This window comes from Aricia agestis, chromosome Z (assembly GCF_905147365.1).
Source record: "Aricia agestis chromosome Z, ilAriAges1.1, whole genome shotgun sequence".
NCBI classification, from domain to species: domain Eukaryota; kingdom Metazoa; phylum Arthropoda; class Insecta; order Lepidoptera; family Lycaenidae; genus Aricia; species Aricia agestis.
In genome coordinates this window covers 18,594,577-18,610,533 of record NC_056428.1, presented here as the reverse complement: position 1 = coordinate 18,610,533, position 15,957 = coordinate 18,594,577, and the positions used below count along the sequence as shown (strand labels likewise).

At 38.0% G+C, this 15,957-nt stretch overlaps 1 protein-coding gene across 2 annotated transcripts in view; it reads right to left on the bottom strand.

Annotated features, from left to right (window-relative positions):
- Positions 1 to 15,957, bottom strand: part of LOC121738848 (homeobox protein caupolican) — a 143,798-nt gene that overhangs the window by 33,856 nt on the left and 93,985 nt on the right. For both annotated transcript variants that reach the window (XM_042131101.1, XM_042131102.1), the window contains exon 2: positions 5,619 to 5,951. In XM_042131101.1, the coding sequence (XP_041987035.1) occupies positions 5,619 to 5,951 (333 nt within the window). The remainder of the gene's footprint in view (positions 1 to 5,618; positions 5,952 to 15,957) is intronic.

Below are 15,957 nucleotides of genomic sequence, written 5' to 3'. Positions count from 1 at the left end.
TATATTTTTTAACAATTACAATGTCAGTGCGCGGGCGCAGGAAAAAATGACATGTGTTTGTTATTCGCGGCGCATTGCTGCGTTTATGTTGGTACAGTAATCTTGTAATTAAAGCAATTTTCCAGCCCCCGCGCCGAGGTATGCCGAGACACGCACTATGTGATAAACACAGCTACATGTCACATTATATGCTAGTTCTAGATACAAAATTTTATCATTAAATTTTCATCATTTAATTACAAAATTCAGTGCAACAATTTTATTCAAAATCGTTCAATATAATTTGCGTGAAGAAGCTCTTTTGGGGCTAGTGACAGTCACATTCGGAAGCTGACAGATACTTTGGAGCGTAACACAGGGTCAAAAAAGCATGCAAAGTCCTTTTACCTTTAAGTGACACTACGCTTGCATTAGAGACAAAGTGTCTCCCAAGTAGCAGAGCAATTAATGAGCAACTAGCAAGGCATGGAGAGCAGAATCGGATCGGGCAATCGCCTGCAATTAATTCCCGCGGCCTTGCCCACTTAACTCCGCTAATTAGCCGGGTAATATATTGTGCCTCTCCCCGACGATTTACGACGCGCTCTATACAATGTTTAAGTCTAGAACGTCAAGAGCCGTGATTTGACTTCGGACATTTGGCCTAAGACCTTAGCGGCCAAAGCTTTAATCGTCGAGGGTTTTTAATTTTTATTGTCTTCCGGCATTCGAAGTTCTCTTGATATATTTTCTACGTTACGTACGTGCTGTCTGTTTATTTCCTATACTTTTTATAAGGAGAAAAGTTTGTTCATCTGCATGGAATAGATTCCGAAACTGCTGAGCCGATTTTAATTAAATTTGACGTAGACATGGAAGGAAAAAAAATATTATGATAATATTCATCGCAAATAAATGTACGATTACCACTGGATGAAGCTTTGACGCGAGAAGAGAGTTAGACAGAGAAGAGTGCGCAACTTTTTAACCGACTTCCAAAAAACGAGGAGGTTATCTATTCGGCTGTGGATATTTTTTTTTATTTTTGTATGTTCGACTATTACTCCGCCGTTTGTGAACCGATTTTCAAAAATTTTGTTTCATTATATTAGGTTTCACTCCAATTTGGTCCCATTTTCACAAAAGTGGTGATCTCATGATGGGATCCATGAGTAATCGAGGGAACTCCTCAAAATTTATATAAACAAAAACAAACACAATCTAGAAAGTCCAAAAGTAGGTTAGGTTAGGTTGGAACTTAGACCACAGCACCCAGATATAGGAGCCCCGAGGAGTCGGTGCCAGTTCCAAAAGTTTCAAATATTCTGTCAGAGAACTAAAGATTCAGATAACTGGTACCGACTTCAAAATAATGAAGATTGAGTACAGAAATAGTTGAGGTTTAGCCAAATTCGGAAAAAGGCACTATTAGATAGGAAAAAATATTTAATACTTTTTAGTTCATATTATAAGGATGTTATTATTGTTTTTACCTTGGAAGTCGGTTTTAATTTTTTGTTAAAAATAATACTCTATTAGGTGGTAACAAAAAAGTTTTTGATAATAAATCGTCAAAGGCAAACGATTTCATTTTCCTAAGGCTGCGTTACCTACTTCGACGTTAAATTGAGTGAAAAACCAAAAAGTACGTTAACTTTTTTACCTTGTGTTTTAAATGTTAACGTTCCATGATCAGCACCTTCCTACAATGTTTTATTTTATAAGTTTTTACAACAATTTATAGAAATAATTATATGTTTTCCTCCACGAAGGCGGTATGTGAAAGTTTTAATTACTACTCGGTACTAACATTAATTTTTATGGACGAATTGCTATTATTATAAAGCTGACACTATACACTGTACAACACACAAACATAAATAGAAAACGTTAATGCATTTTTGCAATAAATTCAAAGAAGCGCATATAAAATTATTTATGTATAAGCCTTGGGAAGCCAAAAACTGTTATGAAACTGATAAGAAGTGATAAATAGTCCACAGGATACCTTTTTATCAAGATGTTTTATCAGAAATATTTCAGTCGTCGGCTATGCGAATGATCACAATTCAGAGATCACAAGCATGATATTTTTGTGCTAGATTTGATAGATTTACTTACGCCGAAATTGATTTACTATTTGGGATGGAAAACATGCTTTATCCTTTCTCGGGGAGGCAAGAGTATATCTACTCCAAAAATTAACAAAATCGGTCAAGCTGTTCTGGAGTCAAAGAGGCAAAAGACACACCCTTCCGCAATTAGGTACAAAATTAGTATCAGATGAAAGTTAAGAAAGGAAGCAAATTCTTATCGTTTTTGCTGCCTCCCAGAGTCTTCAAGCTACAGCAGCAGCTTGGCAAACCGGAAATAGACGTCGAGGGATTCATACTAGCGTGTGTGAACGCCGTAAGTCATTCTATTATGATATACACTTCTACTTCCTACTAAGAACTCTCTTTCCTTGTGGTTTTTTTTTCAGATAATCTTTGCGCATTTTCTTCAGTGAATCTTATAATCGCAATATCGGTTAGGGATGAGTATTGGACAATTAAAATGAGCGGATTGCTAATTAACGAACAAAGGCCGCCGACCACCCAGGAGGACGGCTTAATAAGGCCTCATTAACACCTTAATGGCGATCCAGTCCACCTCGGCCTGTCCCTCTCCCGCCCGCACCCAGTCCCATACACCTCTCCCGCTCGCACTCCTCCGGCCCTGGACTCTCCAAACTTATTCTCTTTGACTCAAGATTAGTATTCAAATTGATGTTTTGTTCGGGCTCCCGGGGCCTTATCGAATTTTTTAATTTAATCGTGATAGCGACTAAAAAAACTCACTTAGTTTAACTTTTAAACGATCCTATTTATTTCGAGGCACTTTTGAACCTACTGTTTGGATAAAAGACTTCAGGCTTCATCACGGCTTATCGTTATTTAATGATACTGGACGGGACGATATTCACCAACTTTAAGGGAAAATGCACCCAATGTGCAATTTCATAATAAAAAACAAACAAATCCGTACGCGTAGGACGTAGGTATATTATATTTGAATTGAAGGGACAAAATTGAATGCTTCAAATATAATTATTATTAGAATGAAGGGACAAAGTTGTTATAAACAAAGTAACAGGCACGCGCTCCGCAGTGATCAGCAGTTATCAATTACACGGCACATGTTAGATATTAGCCGGTGGCAATAAGTGTGGCAATGTGTGGCAATATGTGGCAGTTCCGCCATAAACACCACGCAGATGCGTATCGACCTGACGAAACATTTTATTGCCACAATCGCCATTTTGGTCAACTTAATGAAGTGTCGCTAATAAAATTGTTTTGATACACAAAAACCGGTTAAAAGCGAGCGAGCTTGCGTTTTGGTGTTCCCTTTCTTTCGACAGTAAAAATATATAAAACCTTTGTCCTTTAGTAATTAGATAATGAATGAAAATATTACAAATAGTTCGGAAAAAGACAACTGGTTTTAGGAAACATAATATATCCCACGTGTTTTAAGTTAAAAGAAGAAAGAAAAGATGTCATTAAATATTTAATGGAAAACCGAAATACTGGTTCTGGTTGAGCTCATATTATTATCTTTTACGAGCTTTTATGAGCTCGAGCTTTAAGTTTTTAAATGTAATAGTAGCAAATATACGAAATTTCTCAGATATTTTGGGGCAACACCTCTGAATAATTCGCAGGTGAAGTGCAAAAAGTGACATTGTAAGCCAATGGCGGCTCCACGGAGATGGGGATTGGCGACTTTTTGCCGGAATACTGCACTCGGCTCGGCCCTTATACGGAGACCCAACGTGTCTGATGGTCTATGAATAACATAAGACATGATACCCATCGATATCACCAATACTTCTCGATAAACCTGTTGATGGTAGAAGATGAAGGGAGTTTGAACTTTGATCAATAACTTCCTAGTATAACCCCTTACTTTTACAAAAAACTCAGCGGTCAGAGTTGATGAATATCGAAATAAAAAACATTTTTGTCATGGCTCAAAGAAGAGAAGCAAAATTAATGTTGATGATTTTATTTTAGTGACATTTTATGCATACCAATTTTGATCTTCCTAGCTGCTGCTGTCTTTTGTTTCGGACAGTAAGCCTGAGATGACAGGAAGGACGTCACGAAACTATAGGGGTTTCGTCACAGTATAGCAATAGGGATATGTCATATTGCTATACTGTGGTTTCGTGACGGGAATATGGAATGAGAAAATGTCTAACACGTAACTTCAACTCGAATGTTGGGGAATGACCAGATAATACATGCACATTCAACCAATTCCTAACAAAATATATTACGTCGTTGACTCAAACGACCAGTTGAAAATAAATCACAACAAAAAATTGATACACTTAATATAAAATCGACGCTCGATGAAAACGCCCACGCCAGGGCAAAAAGTAAGCATTTTATTGATTATCAAAGCGTACAATAGATAAAAGATGGCGTTGGTTATTGTTGGCAAGTCGGCGCTGCGAGACGGCGCCACCGGAGTTGCGCGTCTACTAAAATGGTAGTAGAATATTTTCACTCGCAAAGGGTTACGAGCAGCGTCACAGCAAATTGACGCCTACCACCCGCGGAGACGGTCGAGAATCGCGCTCCCCGCCAGGAAGACTTAGGAAGGCAGACGGTGTATTTGCGGCGGAGCGTCCTCATTGTTCGCTAAATTGTCGCTCGCACGGAACCGGCCCGGCCTGTCGTGCAGTACATACCGTCACACTATACATACATCCGAACACCTGTTATTAAACCGTCGGGTCACATCGTTAAATACAATGACAGAGATCTCACAGATCATGATGCATCCGCAATTATGTTACGTGCGATGATCGGGGTCAACGCACGCGTTTTAGCCGGCCCGCTTTAATTACCAACAATCACACTACAAAACGCCGCTACCGGCTAATTCACGCCGGGATCAAAACGCAAATTACAATCGCGACGAGCCGAAAAAGATTAAAGAGTCGCGTCAAAACTGTAACATATTTTATTTGATGCGATTTTCCAGGCTTAAGGGATTTCACGTGCGCCAATACTACCTTCGATTCGAAGGAATAAAACGTCACGGAATATGTGTCGTTCAAATTTTTTGCGGTCCCCGTGTTAACACGGGAGATCTCGGCTGTCGAAACCTTATAGGGATTAAGGATCCCACGCGGCCGCTCATTTGTTCCCTTTTCTACCAGACGAGGTGCTAAGCCCGTATAACCCTCCTCCTTACGCAATAATAAATCGGATTTTACGAAGCGGCGACGCTCGTGGTTCGGTGCGTCGCGCTGAACTGGTAATCGGTATAATAATAAGCGATCGCTTTTGGAATTTATTTTTGAGTTTAAATATGAATGTTTCGTGACAGGGCGCGGGCGAAGCGCGGGAGGGGGTGCGGGAGGGCCGAGGTGTCGGAGGTTTTCTGGCCCAGCGCTCAGGGACCGGTTACTCGCAGCCCGCACGCTACCACACCTCGTCGATCGCGCGACGCGTCGTGCCGATACTGCCAATACACGTCGCCTCGAGTACCTCGAATATATCTGATAATTCACCCAGTTTCGACCGAACTGATGGTTCAAATATCAAACCCCGTGTAACCTTAAGAATATAAAGAGGACTCACCAGTGGGGAATAGAACGCGGAACTGTCCACGCCGATGCTGGGGTAGGGGTTCTGGTCCGTGGAGGGGTAGGGTGCGCCGTAGACGGCGGCGCTGGACAGGCGCGGGTAGGAGGAGAGCAGGCGCGCGTCGTACTGACACGAGCACACCGTCTGCCCCGACACGGGGTCGGTGATGACGGGTCGGGGAGTGTCGCAGCAGGGCGCCGCCGGCGTGCTGGCGTGGCTGCCGGCGCCAGGGCTCAGGGCTCCGCCCCCCACCCCGGAGCCCCCCGGAGACAGCGGCGCTGCCGTGTCCGGGGACGTCGCCGCCGCACCGCTGCTGCCCACCAGCAACTGGAATGGAAACCACCGATACATGAGTAAAGTTCGCAGCAATATGGCCCAATATGTTATTGCCCAAGTAGCAAAATTAGACTACATCTTATTGTACATCCCATTTCTGAGCCTTGTTTCAGAAGAGGGATGTTCGGTGTCGGTTAAGATTTTTATTTAATTGTTCTGTTATAAATAACTAATAAGTTTTCCAAATTATAAGAAATCGATTGTAAATGCGATTATAAAAAGTCAATCTGTCTTTATGCCAAGTTGTAAGCTGACAAGTTTTGAAACCGTTTCATGAACCCCCTCGCAAAGGAGGTAAGTGAAAACACGAAACAACAATAAAGCGGTATGTGGGGGGACAGGGGGTTACGAACTTTTGAAATCACTAAGGGTCAATTCATACTAGAGCAGCGAAATGAAAGTCCGAAATCTTCCTGTTTCAAATAATTTCCCCCGTTTTTTCCACACTTTCCTTTATGAAGAAATAAAGGAAAGTGTGGGAAAAACGGGGGAAATTAATTGAAAGGGCTTATTTGAACGCGCTAATCTCAGGAAAATTGGTCCGATTTGAAAAAATTTTTCAGAGTTAGGTAGCCCATTTATCTGAAAAGGCTATAGGCTATATTTTATCACGCTAAGACTATTAAGACTTTTATTAGTCGTAGCGTAATAAAATATAACTTATAGCCTTTGTCAATAAATGGGCTATCTAACACTGAAAGAATTTTTCAAATTGAACCAGTAGTTCCTGAGATTAGCGCGTTCAAATGAGCCCTTTCAAATAATTTCACCCCGTTTTTTCCACACTTTCCTCTATTTCTTCGCTCCTATTAGTTTTAGCGTGATAAAATATAGCCTATAGCCTTCCTCGATAAATGGACTATCTAACACTGAAATAATTTTTCAAATCGGACCAGTAGTTCCTGAGATTAGCGCGTTCAAACAAACAAACAAACAAACTAACAAACTCTTCCGCATTATAATATTAGTATAGATTATGACCACATTCTTATAAAAAAACACGGAATGCATAACTTCCACTGTTAAAGTATTATTCCTTCCGCCGAATTGTAGAGGTAGTAACGTAAATCAGACTGTTATGTCACTTCGCTGTGCTTCGAATTTGGGTCACTCATATTAGCGCAAGCGCTAATATGAATTGACCCTAAATAGATAAGTAACCAAATGAAAAACGATGTCAATAAACTGCTCGCTTTCGCGGGTCACGCGACACCTGTCGCGCAGGGCTGTCACCTCACACAAATAATATTTATTAGATAGGTTTTATTTCAATGATTCTTGCGGATTTTAACGTTTTTAATGCTTTTATAAGAACTTATCATACGACATAATATAGCACCTGCATAAAGCTTTAATACCAGTAACAGATTTCATAAAAAATACTTCGGACTGATTAATTTAAACTATTGTATTAAATTTATAAGTGAGAACTTATCTTCATTTCCAAGAAACAGTTACATGAAATTATGTGTTCGCTAATTGAATAACATTTTAGGTGGTCGCCAACCCTAAGCGACATATTTTGTTATGAAGCAAATCTAAGCATCTGCGTGATTTCTCTTTCAATTATGGAGCATAACACGACGGGATAGAGTCGCGTTTCGATCGCGCGGGCGTTTTAATATTAAAAGTGCTATATTATAGACATCGCCACCACGGTGCAAGGGTGCCGGTAATCGTATTGATCTTGGCTTAAATGGTAATGCAATATCACACAAGAATCTGTTCGCACGAACTATCACTGATCTGATTACCTTAATAAGATGTAAAAATATTAACTAAACGCGCACGCGACGTTACATGCTTATTGAAATATTTATTAGATTAGTTGTTTGTAAGGTTTTATTAATTTCTATTGAATTAGGGCTGGCAGGCGGCAGTTTTATTATTTAATGAGATCTGCGAAGTCGGTCCTTCGAAGCCTTTATGTTGGTTGTAAAGTTTACAGTAACGACGTGTGCGGTCTCCGGTTATTTGACTTTCAATTACAACTCGTAATTGATACAATGAAATAAATTGCTGATTTATTAAGTATCTATTTTACATTCCTAAGGGCCAACTTGTACCGACCCGAGTTAAAGTTAATTTTGTGTTAAATATCATGACCTTTCCGCCGCGCGCCGTGTCACATTTTTATGATGTGACATTTTTTATGTGAGTCAACTTGACAACTATTAAGCTTATTATGACTCCAGTATACAGGATGCTTACTCAAAATGCATTCACCAGTTTGGATAGCAAGTTTGATGTCAAAATTTATGAGATTTGTCATAACACATCGCAAGGGCCGTGGCACCTAGCGGAATAGAGCAACAATCTCGAGCTGTCAAACGAAACCGTAATTGGTTTTCATCTGTGTGAAAAACATGCTTATGTAAGTGTACATATACACTTACACAAGCATGATTGAACATAAATTCTATGAGATTAAATTGTCAACGTGCGGCACGTGCCGACTGGACGTCAAAAAAAGAGTGCTGCTGTAATGTATCACACGTCTCTTTTTACCACGCAGTGTTGCTGATAGTGACATCTCTCTTGCTCAGGCCTTTGTTTCTCCATTCCGCTAGGTATATTAACTTTATGGACAAAACTTAAATCCCACATATTTTTGACATACTTTAACTTCGCTATCGAAACTGGCGAACACATTTCACTAAGCAATCTGCGGGGCTAAAATGGTCGCTTTGGAGAATCATATTATGAATCATACTATGATTCATTTTTTTAAATCGCTAAATGCAAGTCTGCTTGCAATTCATGTCTAGTAATTCGTACTAATTTGTCATTTGTCAGTTTTGACAATTCATTTGCTGAATTGATTGAGAGGAATTGCTAAATGTGACCGTTTTAGCCCCGCTGTTCTACTATGTAGTGTTCTGTTTGAGGTAAACGTACTTTGAGACTGAGTATGAGGGTTCGGCAGGTGTTAGGAGCGTGCCAACTTCCACCTGGTTACCCGGCTAAATCTAAAACACTACGTTAATATCGCATTTCCGTTAAGTATTTAGCGATTTAACGTCAATCATTTGAGATGGATTAACTAAAAATACTATGTTTAACATAATATGGCGTAATTGACGTTTATTATTGGCAATCACAGAAATACGAATCTTTCTTTCTTTTTTTTATATGCCCCTAAAATCGGACATTATCTACGTAAATTTATAATAATAATGATAATAATTAATATCTATGGACGCTTCACACCAAGTCAGTCTGGCCAACTGCTAAGTACCTGGAGGACTTGTGTTACAGGTACAACGGAAGTACATATTATATTTAATACTTCTATACTATACATTCTTATTATATTTAAGATTTTTACTACATGATTTTATTATAATATGATACACATACATTGATCCAGGAAAATTGAAAATTGAAATCATTTTTGTTCCGTCGGTGCGATTCGAATCCGCGACCGCTGGCTTGAGCACTGACTACACGCTCAACCACTGAGCTACAGAGGTCGTATATACTCGTATGCATATTATAATTCATTTTGTATTGGTCCATCATGATTCATGGTCCAATGAGGAGAGGAAACAGAGAAATGGTTTTTCAACATTAACTGTTAAAGAAAACATAATGTCATATTTTAATTATTTTTCTTTCAAATTATGATGTATTCTAGTGACTAGATTTAATGCAATAATGGTAAATTCTTCTAAAACTCTACTATAAACAGTGGAATTATAGAACGCACTTACTCGGTGTAAGTACCATTTATATTAAGATATCATAATTCTCAATAAAAATGTATTATTTCCGAATAAAGGAATTCAAGTAGATGCCCGATGTAGGCGAAGTTGGGTGTTTAATATGTTAATGTATACAATTTGTTGTTGGAGATAGGATCGGGGTTCACAACTAACGATTTCTTTAATGGCTTAATTTTATGAAATCATCCTCCTCATAAAATTATAGTATGTAAGGTGTTATAGACAGATGATAGTTTCACAATAAAGTTTATTATTATTTGTTCGTTTAATGTTGCGTTCTTTAAATATTTAATCAGTTACTATGGTAAAGACATAGGGAATGATTTATAGGAAATAAACAGAATCATTAATTATTTTTACACTGTATTAAATTAATTTAATCCCATATTGGTGGCACACTTATAAAACAACAATGGTAAGATAAAATGAAATAAAAGTAGGTACTGAAATAAACAACCAAGTGCCAAAATACAGTAGTAGTAGTCCCAGAAAGACTAAAAGTTTTTAACTTTTGAGTACAGAACCCTAAAAGCGCAAAATTCTCAATACGATGAAGGTAATTGAATCTTCTCATCCATTTGGTTCCGGCAAACAACCTTTCATACATAATTTTGTAAAACAAACGTTGACTTTGCGGTCAAAGATGAAAGAGTGGAAAGGTCCTTTTGGCCAAATATTAGTATACAGAGTTAGAAATAATAGACGGAGCAAGCATGCTCCACTTGGAGTGCTCGGGCACCATTGGTCCCTCGGTAAATAGCCTTTTTAGCGCTGCGAGAGCAAACAGCGCTGAGTAAATTACTGCCGGCCAACTTGTTATTTAGTTACACATGATTTACGTTATGTGCTTCAACATTTTGTGTCCACAGTAACAGGTTTTTGTGGAGCCTTTTTGAAAGTCCCTATCTGTTTCTATTTAGTTATGAGATATACGCTGGTCGCTGGCACAGTTTCAAAATTTTATGTAAGTATACTTATTCTGTTACTTTGAATCCTGCGGTGATCACCAAAAGTCCTCACTTTATCGAAATGTTGTATCAACGTCTTCCGGCTCTGAAATTGCTTAACCGATTTGGATGAAATTTGGTTCTTAGATACTATAAGTCCCGGGGAATGACATTTAATTAAGTGGTTATCGAATGTTGGCGCAATGAACCGCAAAACCAATTATGATTTATGTAATTAAATCAATTGCTCCGATGGCACATGTTACAGTGATCTTGAATGTTGTCCTCCAAGCCAATTCTACTAATTGAGTTAGCTGGATTACAACATTACAATTACACCGCGCACGGATAAAATACATAAAAGTTTAAATATACAGCGTGATATCGAACAAAGGCTTAACGAGGTGGCCGCGATGTCTGATATCAAATAGACACAGCATATTATTCTAAAAATATAGATAATTTTGGATCATTTGCTAATAAAATAGAGTGATTTTGTTATTGCTTTCATTTTATATTAGTGTAGTGATTGATGAAAGTTTCTTTACATTTGTTAACCAAGCTTATTACAAAATAAGCTTGGTTAACAAATGTAAAGAAACTTTTAAGCCATTTTATTCTTAAGAAGTTGGTGCAGTCAAAAGTCCTAGTTTTAGACTCTACATTGTGACCGATTTGTTTTTCTGGTCAATTTAATGGTTTTTAAATTGATTAGGTTTATTGATTTGTAGAATATAGATTTAAGATTACAAAAAAAAAACACAAGTAAATACATATAATGAAGTGACTATTAAATTAAGTCTAAAAATAGTATTTCTCTTTCATTAACACGAGAAACTAGTATGATAACAATACTTAACAGTATTGATATTTCAAAGATTAGTACTGGAAAGGACTAACAAATCTGTAACATCTGGATGTTGGTGAAATTATCCCCACTGTGGATCTAGACGTAATGTGAGGGCGACGCGAGAAGCCAAGTGAAATCGGAATCCGCATTGAGTGACGCAATTCTTTCGCACCTTCGCACATCACGACCGGCTACCGGCCGCCACGACTACAGTTACAGCGCCATGTTGGACCACAGCCCTCCCGAACAGCAGGCTACTCGACATACTGACATATTTTGACTCGTAGGACTAAGTACTACATGTAAAGTTACCGTTCCGATCTTTGCCGCGGCTAACCGCGACCGACAAAATTCATATAAAATGCCACTTTATGATATAGGCTATAGGTTTCATTTTACTTTACGCCACTAACGGCGGCGGCATGGCTCGCTTCACAAAATATGTCAGTAGAAAATGAAACCTACTATATTATAAAGTGGCATTTTATTTCAATTTTTATCGGTCGCGGTCAGCCGCGGCAAAGTCACGCTAAGTATTAGTCTTATATATAAAATTCTCGTGTGATAACTCACAATGTTAGGCCGCGTACTCCTCTGAAACGGCTTTACTGATTTTAACCAAATTTTATATGCATATTCAGTGGGTCTGAGAATCGGCCACTGGGTACTTTTTATATTCATAAGTGCATTCGTTGAATAAATAATAGTAAATTATTACGACTCGAGACTGAAGGCGACCAATGTTTGTGCGACGGGATAGCGATGGACGTTGCCATGGTGACATACTTATTTAGTCACTTCAATTAAATAATACGAACGAAATACTTTATTTACGGCAAAGACACGTTTGCCGGGACAGCTAGTATCAATATAAAATATTTTCTGTATGGTCAGTGAATGTACATTTATAACGTGTTTTACACTTGTAACAACAACATTTGTAGTTACGATCAAAGGAATTTGACCGAAAAGTTCCTTTATACTTCGCCGAATATATTTTTTTAGTTGATCGACTAAATTACTCATTAACTTATGAAGTCTTCTTAGCCGTTATAATTTTTCTTTTAAATTCAGTTAATTTCCCACTTTCGTGAATTTTTTGACATTTCCAGAAGCGACCGTTTGCTGGTAGAAGGGGGGACATTGGATTCTAACGTTTTTTTCCACTTTAAAACTTCATATTTCACAAATGGATCCCTAAATTAGAAAATAACCAGGAATACTCTTAATATTTTTAAAAAACCTATTCAACAACACCCCACACGGTGGGGCGGATGCGAAATAAAATCATCACCGCTTAATGTGTAGGGGAGGTACCATAAAAATAAAAAAAAGATTTTAAATATCATTTTGTCGGCATCATTACAGCTTTGTAGGTCCTATAGTCTCTGAGTAAAACCGCGGGCAGACAGACAGACAAACAGACAGACAGACGGACGGACAGACCGAAACTATAAGGTGGTTCCGTAGTCAACATATACAACTATATGTTGACTACGGAACCCTAGAAGTAGATAAAAACCTGTTCTCAGGTCTACCTAACGAAAGTACAAACAAAATTTCATTAAAATCGGTGGAGCCGTTTTGGAAGAATTCGCGCACAAACACTGTGACACGAGAATTTTATATGTTAGATGATGAGGAACTAGGTACTAGTTGTATCATCTTCCACGTATTAGTTCAAGGTTCACCACAGACAAGGTACAAATTACATACGGTACATCTGTTCATAAAAGATGCTTACTTACAAATACTAAAAATATTCGATGTAATTACAAGAGCCAACTCTTAAGGCCTGTTTCATCACTTCCTGATAAAATGCCGAACAGGCTATTCACCACTTAACTTGATAGATTAAGTATGGAGAATCTGTCAAAAAAGTTGTGAATAGCCTCTTCGGCACTTTATCAGAAAGTGGTGAAACAGGCCCTAAATCTTCTAAGAATTCAATCAGAAATAATTAAGAAAATAAATAATTCCCCTTTCCGAAAAAAATGAACTAAGTAATACTACCTACTGTATGATAATATAGGGTTTGTGAATCTCTTAGTCCTGTGAAGTACTCGTCAAGTACTCTCAACATCAAAGGGCTGAAATTGAAACCCTTTAATTAATCCCTTCAGGGTTGTCACAAAAAATAATAAAAAAAAACCAGTGCAAATGTAACTTTTTAATAACTAGATTTTTGGTCTTGTTTATTAAAAGGGAACCGCACATTTTTCGAACAATAACTATCCTACGTCCGTTCTTGACACTCAAACTAACATTAAGGCCATCCCCCGATCAAACGACCTGAAGAGGATTCCACACCGCCATTTTTTCCATACAAACGTTGTCCCCTGTTTCCTCCCTGGATAATGCTAGTAGAGTTATAATTTTCCTGAATATCTACGGCCACTAATACAATGTCCCTATGTTTTCTTTTTTTTCATAATTTAATTATTAAATAAGATATGAACGTTCAAAAACCCAAAAAAATGGCCAGATTTTCCACTGTGTTCAAACGTCCAGAAAACAGATTTGGATAGATTATACAAAAAAAGCAAAACATAGGAACACAGCTCAAGCCTTTTTTTAATCTTTAATGAAAAAAGTACTTAAATCGGTTAAGTTTTGGAGAAGGAATCAGGGGACAACGAATCGTTGATTTTCTGGATTTTCTGCAGTTGTCTCTATCGCGTTCTGCGGTATAGGCTTGAGGTAAGGGAGACAGCTATAGATATTACACGTACTTTTTTTTCATTTCTCTAGCCGCTGTGGTATCCTCTTAACCATACATTTGACGAGTTGCCGAGATCGCCCAAAAATCCTATTTTTTCACTTATCTTACTCACTTACGTTCAAAATTGGTCTAAAAAATTAAAACGGGGAATGTGTAGTAAATGAAATTGTCTATCTATTGTCGTGTGTTTCAAATAAACGTAATTTGTAAATACTAGGGAGATGCTGAAAGTGTAGGGAGATGCTACAATTTTAAAAAAATTGGTATTACTTTGGAAGCTAATAATACTCGTATCATGAGTACATTAAACAAAAATAGAAAAAATAGAAATTTAAAACGGGAAAAGGAATGTCGATAATCGATATACTGAAGATTATTGCTGTATTTTTATTATAACTTTGTAGCTTTCAAATTATGAGTTGATAAGGCTCTAAATACGGCAAATTACGGAATCTTCGTAGGGGAAGGGCTTTAACGCCAAATGTCATCAAAATCGGTCTAGCAGTTTAAGCTTGAGGGGGAAAAGTTACATCATATTATTATTTACATTTAAATTTCGAAAATCGCACATATTTTTTTTATGAAATAAGGGGGCAAACGAGCAAACGGGTCACCTGATGGAAAGCAACTTCAATCGCCCATGGACACTCGCAGCATCAGAAGCTCTGCTCTGCTCTGCGTTACTGGCCTTTTAGGAGGGAATAGGGTAATAGGAGAGGGTAGGGAAGGGAATAGGGGAGGGTAGGGAAGGCAATAGGGTAGGGGATTGGGCCTCCGGTAAACTCACTCACTCGGCGAAACACAGCGCAAGCGCTGTTTCACGCCGGTTTTCTGTGAGAACGTGGTATTTCTCCGGTCGAGCCGATCCATTCGTGTCGAAGCATGGCTCTCCCCGTATAAGATGACATACTGCAGTCTTATCGCTGTATAATTATGCATGGAAGCAAAAAGGTAAGGTTATTATTAGCGGTTATTATCTGCGCATTGTTAATACAGTAATTTTTACTGTATTAACAAGTATCCGTCGTGTTTACATTACTTGTGATTAGCGCCAAGCATGTGTGATGGCAAAAAAAATATGTATAGTATCACCAACAAGTTAGTAAACGGCAATCATTGTTTAATGGGACGTATTCTATGAAAACGATAGAAAAATATTTTAAAGTAGTTGTTGCCCGCGACTTCGTCCGCGTTAACATAATAATAAAAAAGATGATTTCCTTTTTAAAGTTCCTTACCCAAAGGGTTAAAACGGGACCCTAGTACAATGACTTTGCTGTTTGTCTATTTCCAGGCTGTATCTCACGAACCGCGCTACCTAATCGGTGGAAATTTTCACAAATCATGTATTTCTGTTGTCACACCAAAATTCCCTAACATCTTAATATATATATTTCTTGTGTGCGTGTGTATGTGACTGAACTCCTCCTAAACGACTGGACCAATTTTGATGAAATTTTTTGTGTGTGTTCGTGGAGATTCGAGAATGGTTTAGATTTACAGTTTGGTCTACTGGAAAATGTTTTTTCAATTAATTTCTTATTTATAAGGAGTTGTTGATTTTGGAATGTTTTACATTAGATCCGGCGGACGGCGCTATCATCGCATTCAATATTATTCTATTTCAATTTTAGTTTGTCCTGACAGATGGTGCTACGATTAATTTGAAAAAAATTTTGTTATTCAATTCATGTGCTGATTAAAATATTAAATAAATAACACATAGGCTACAATTTTAACCGACTTTCAAAAT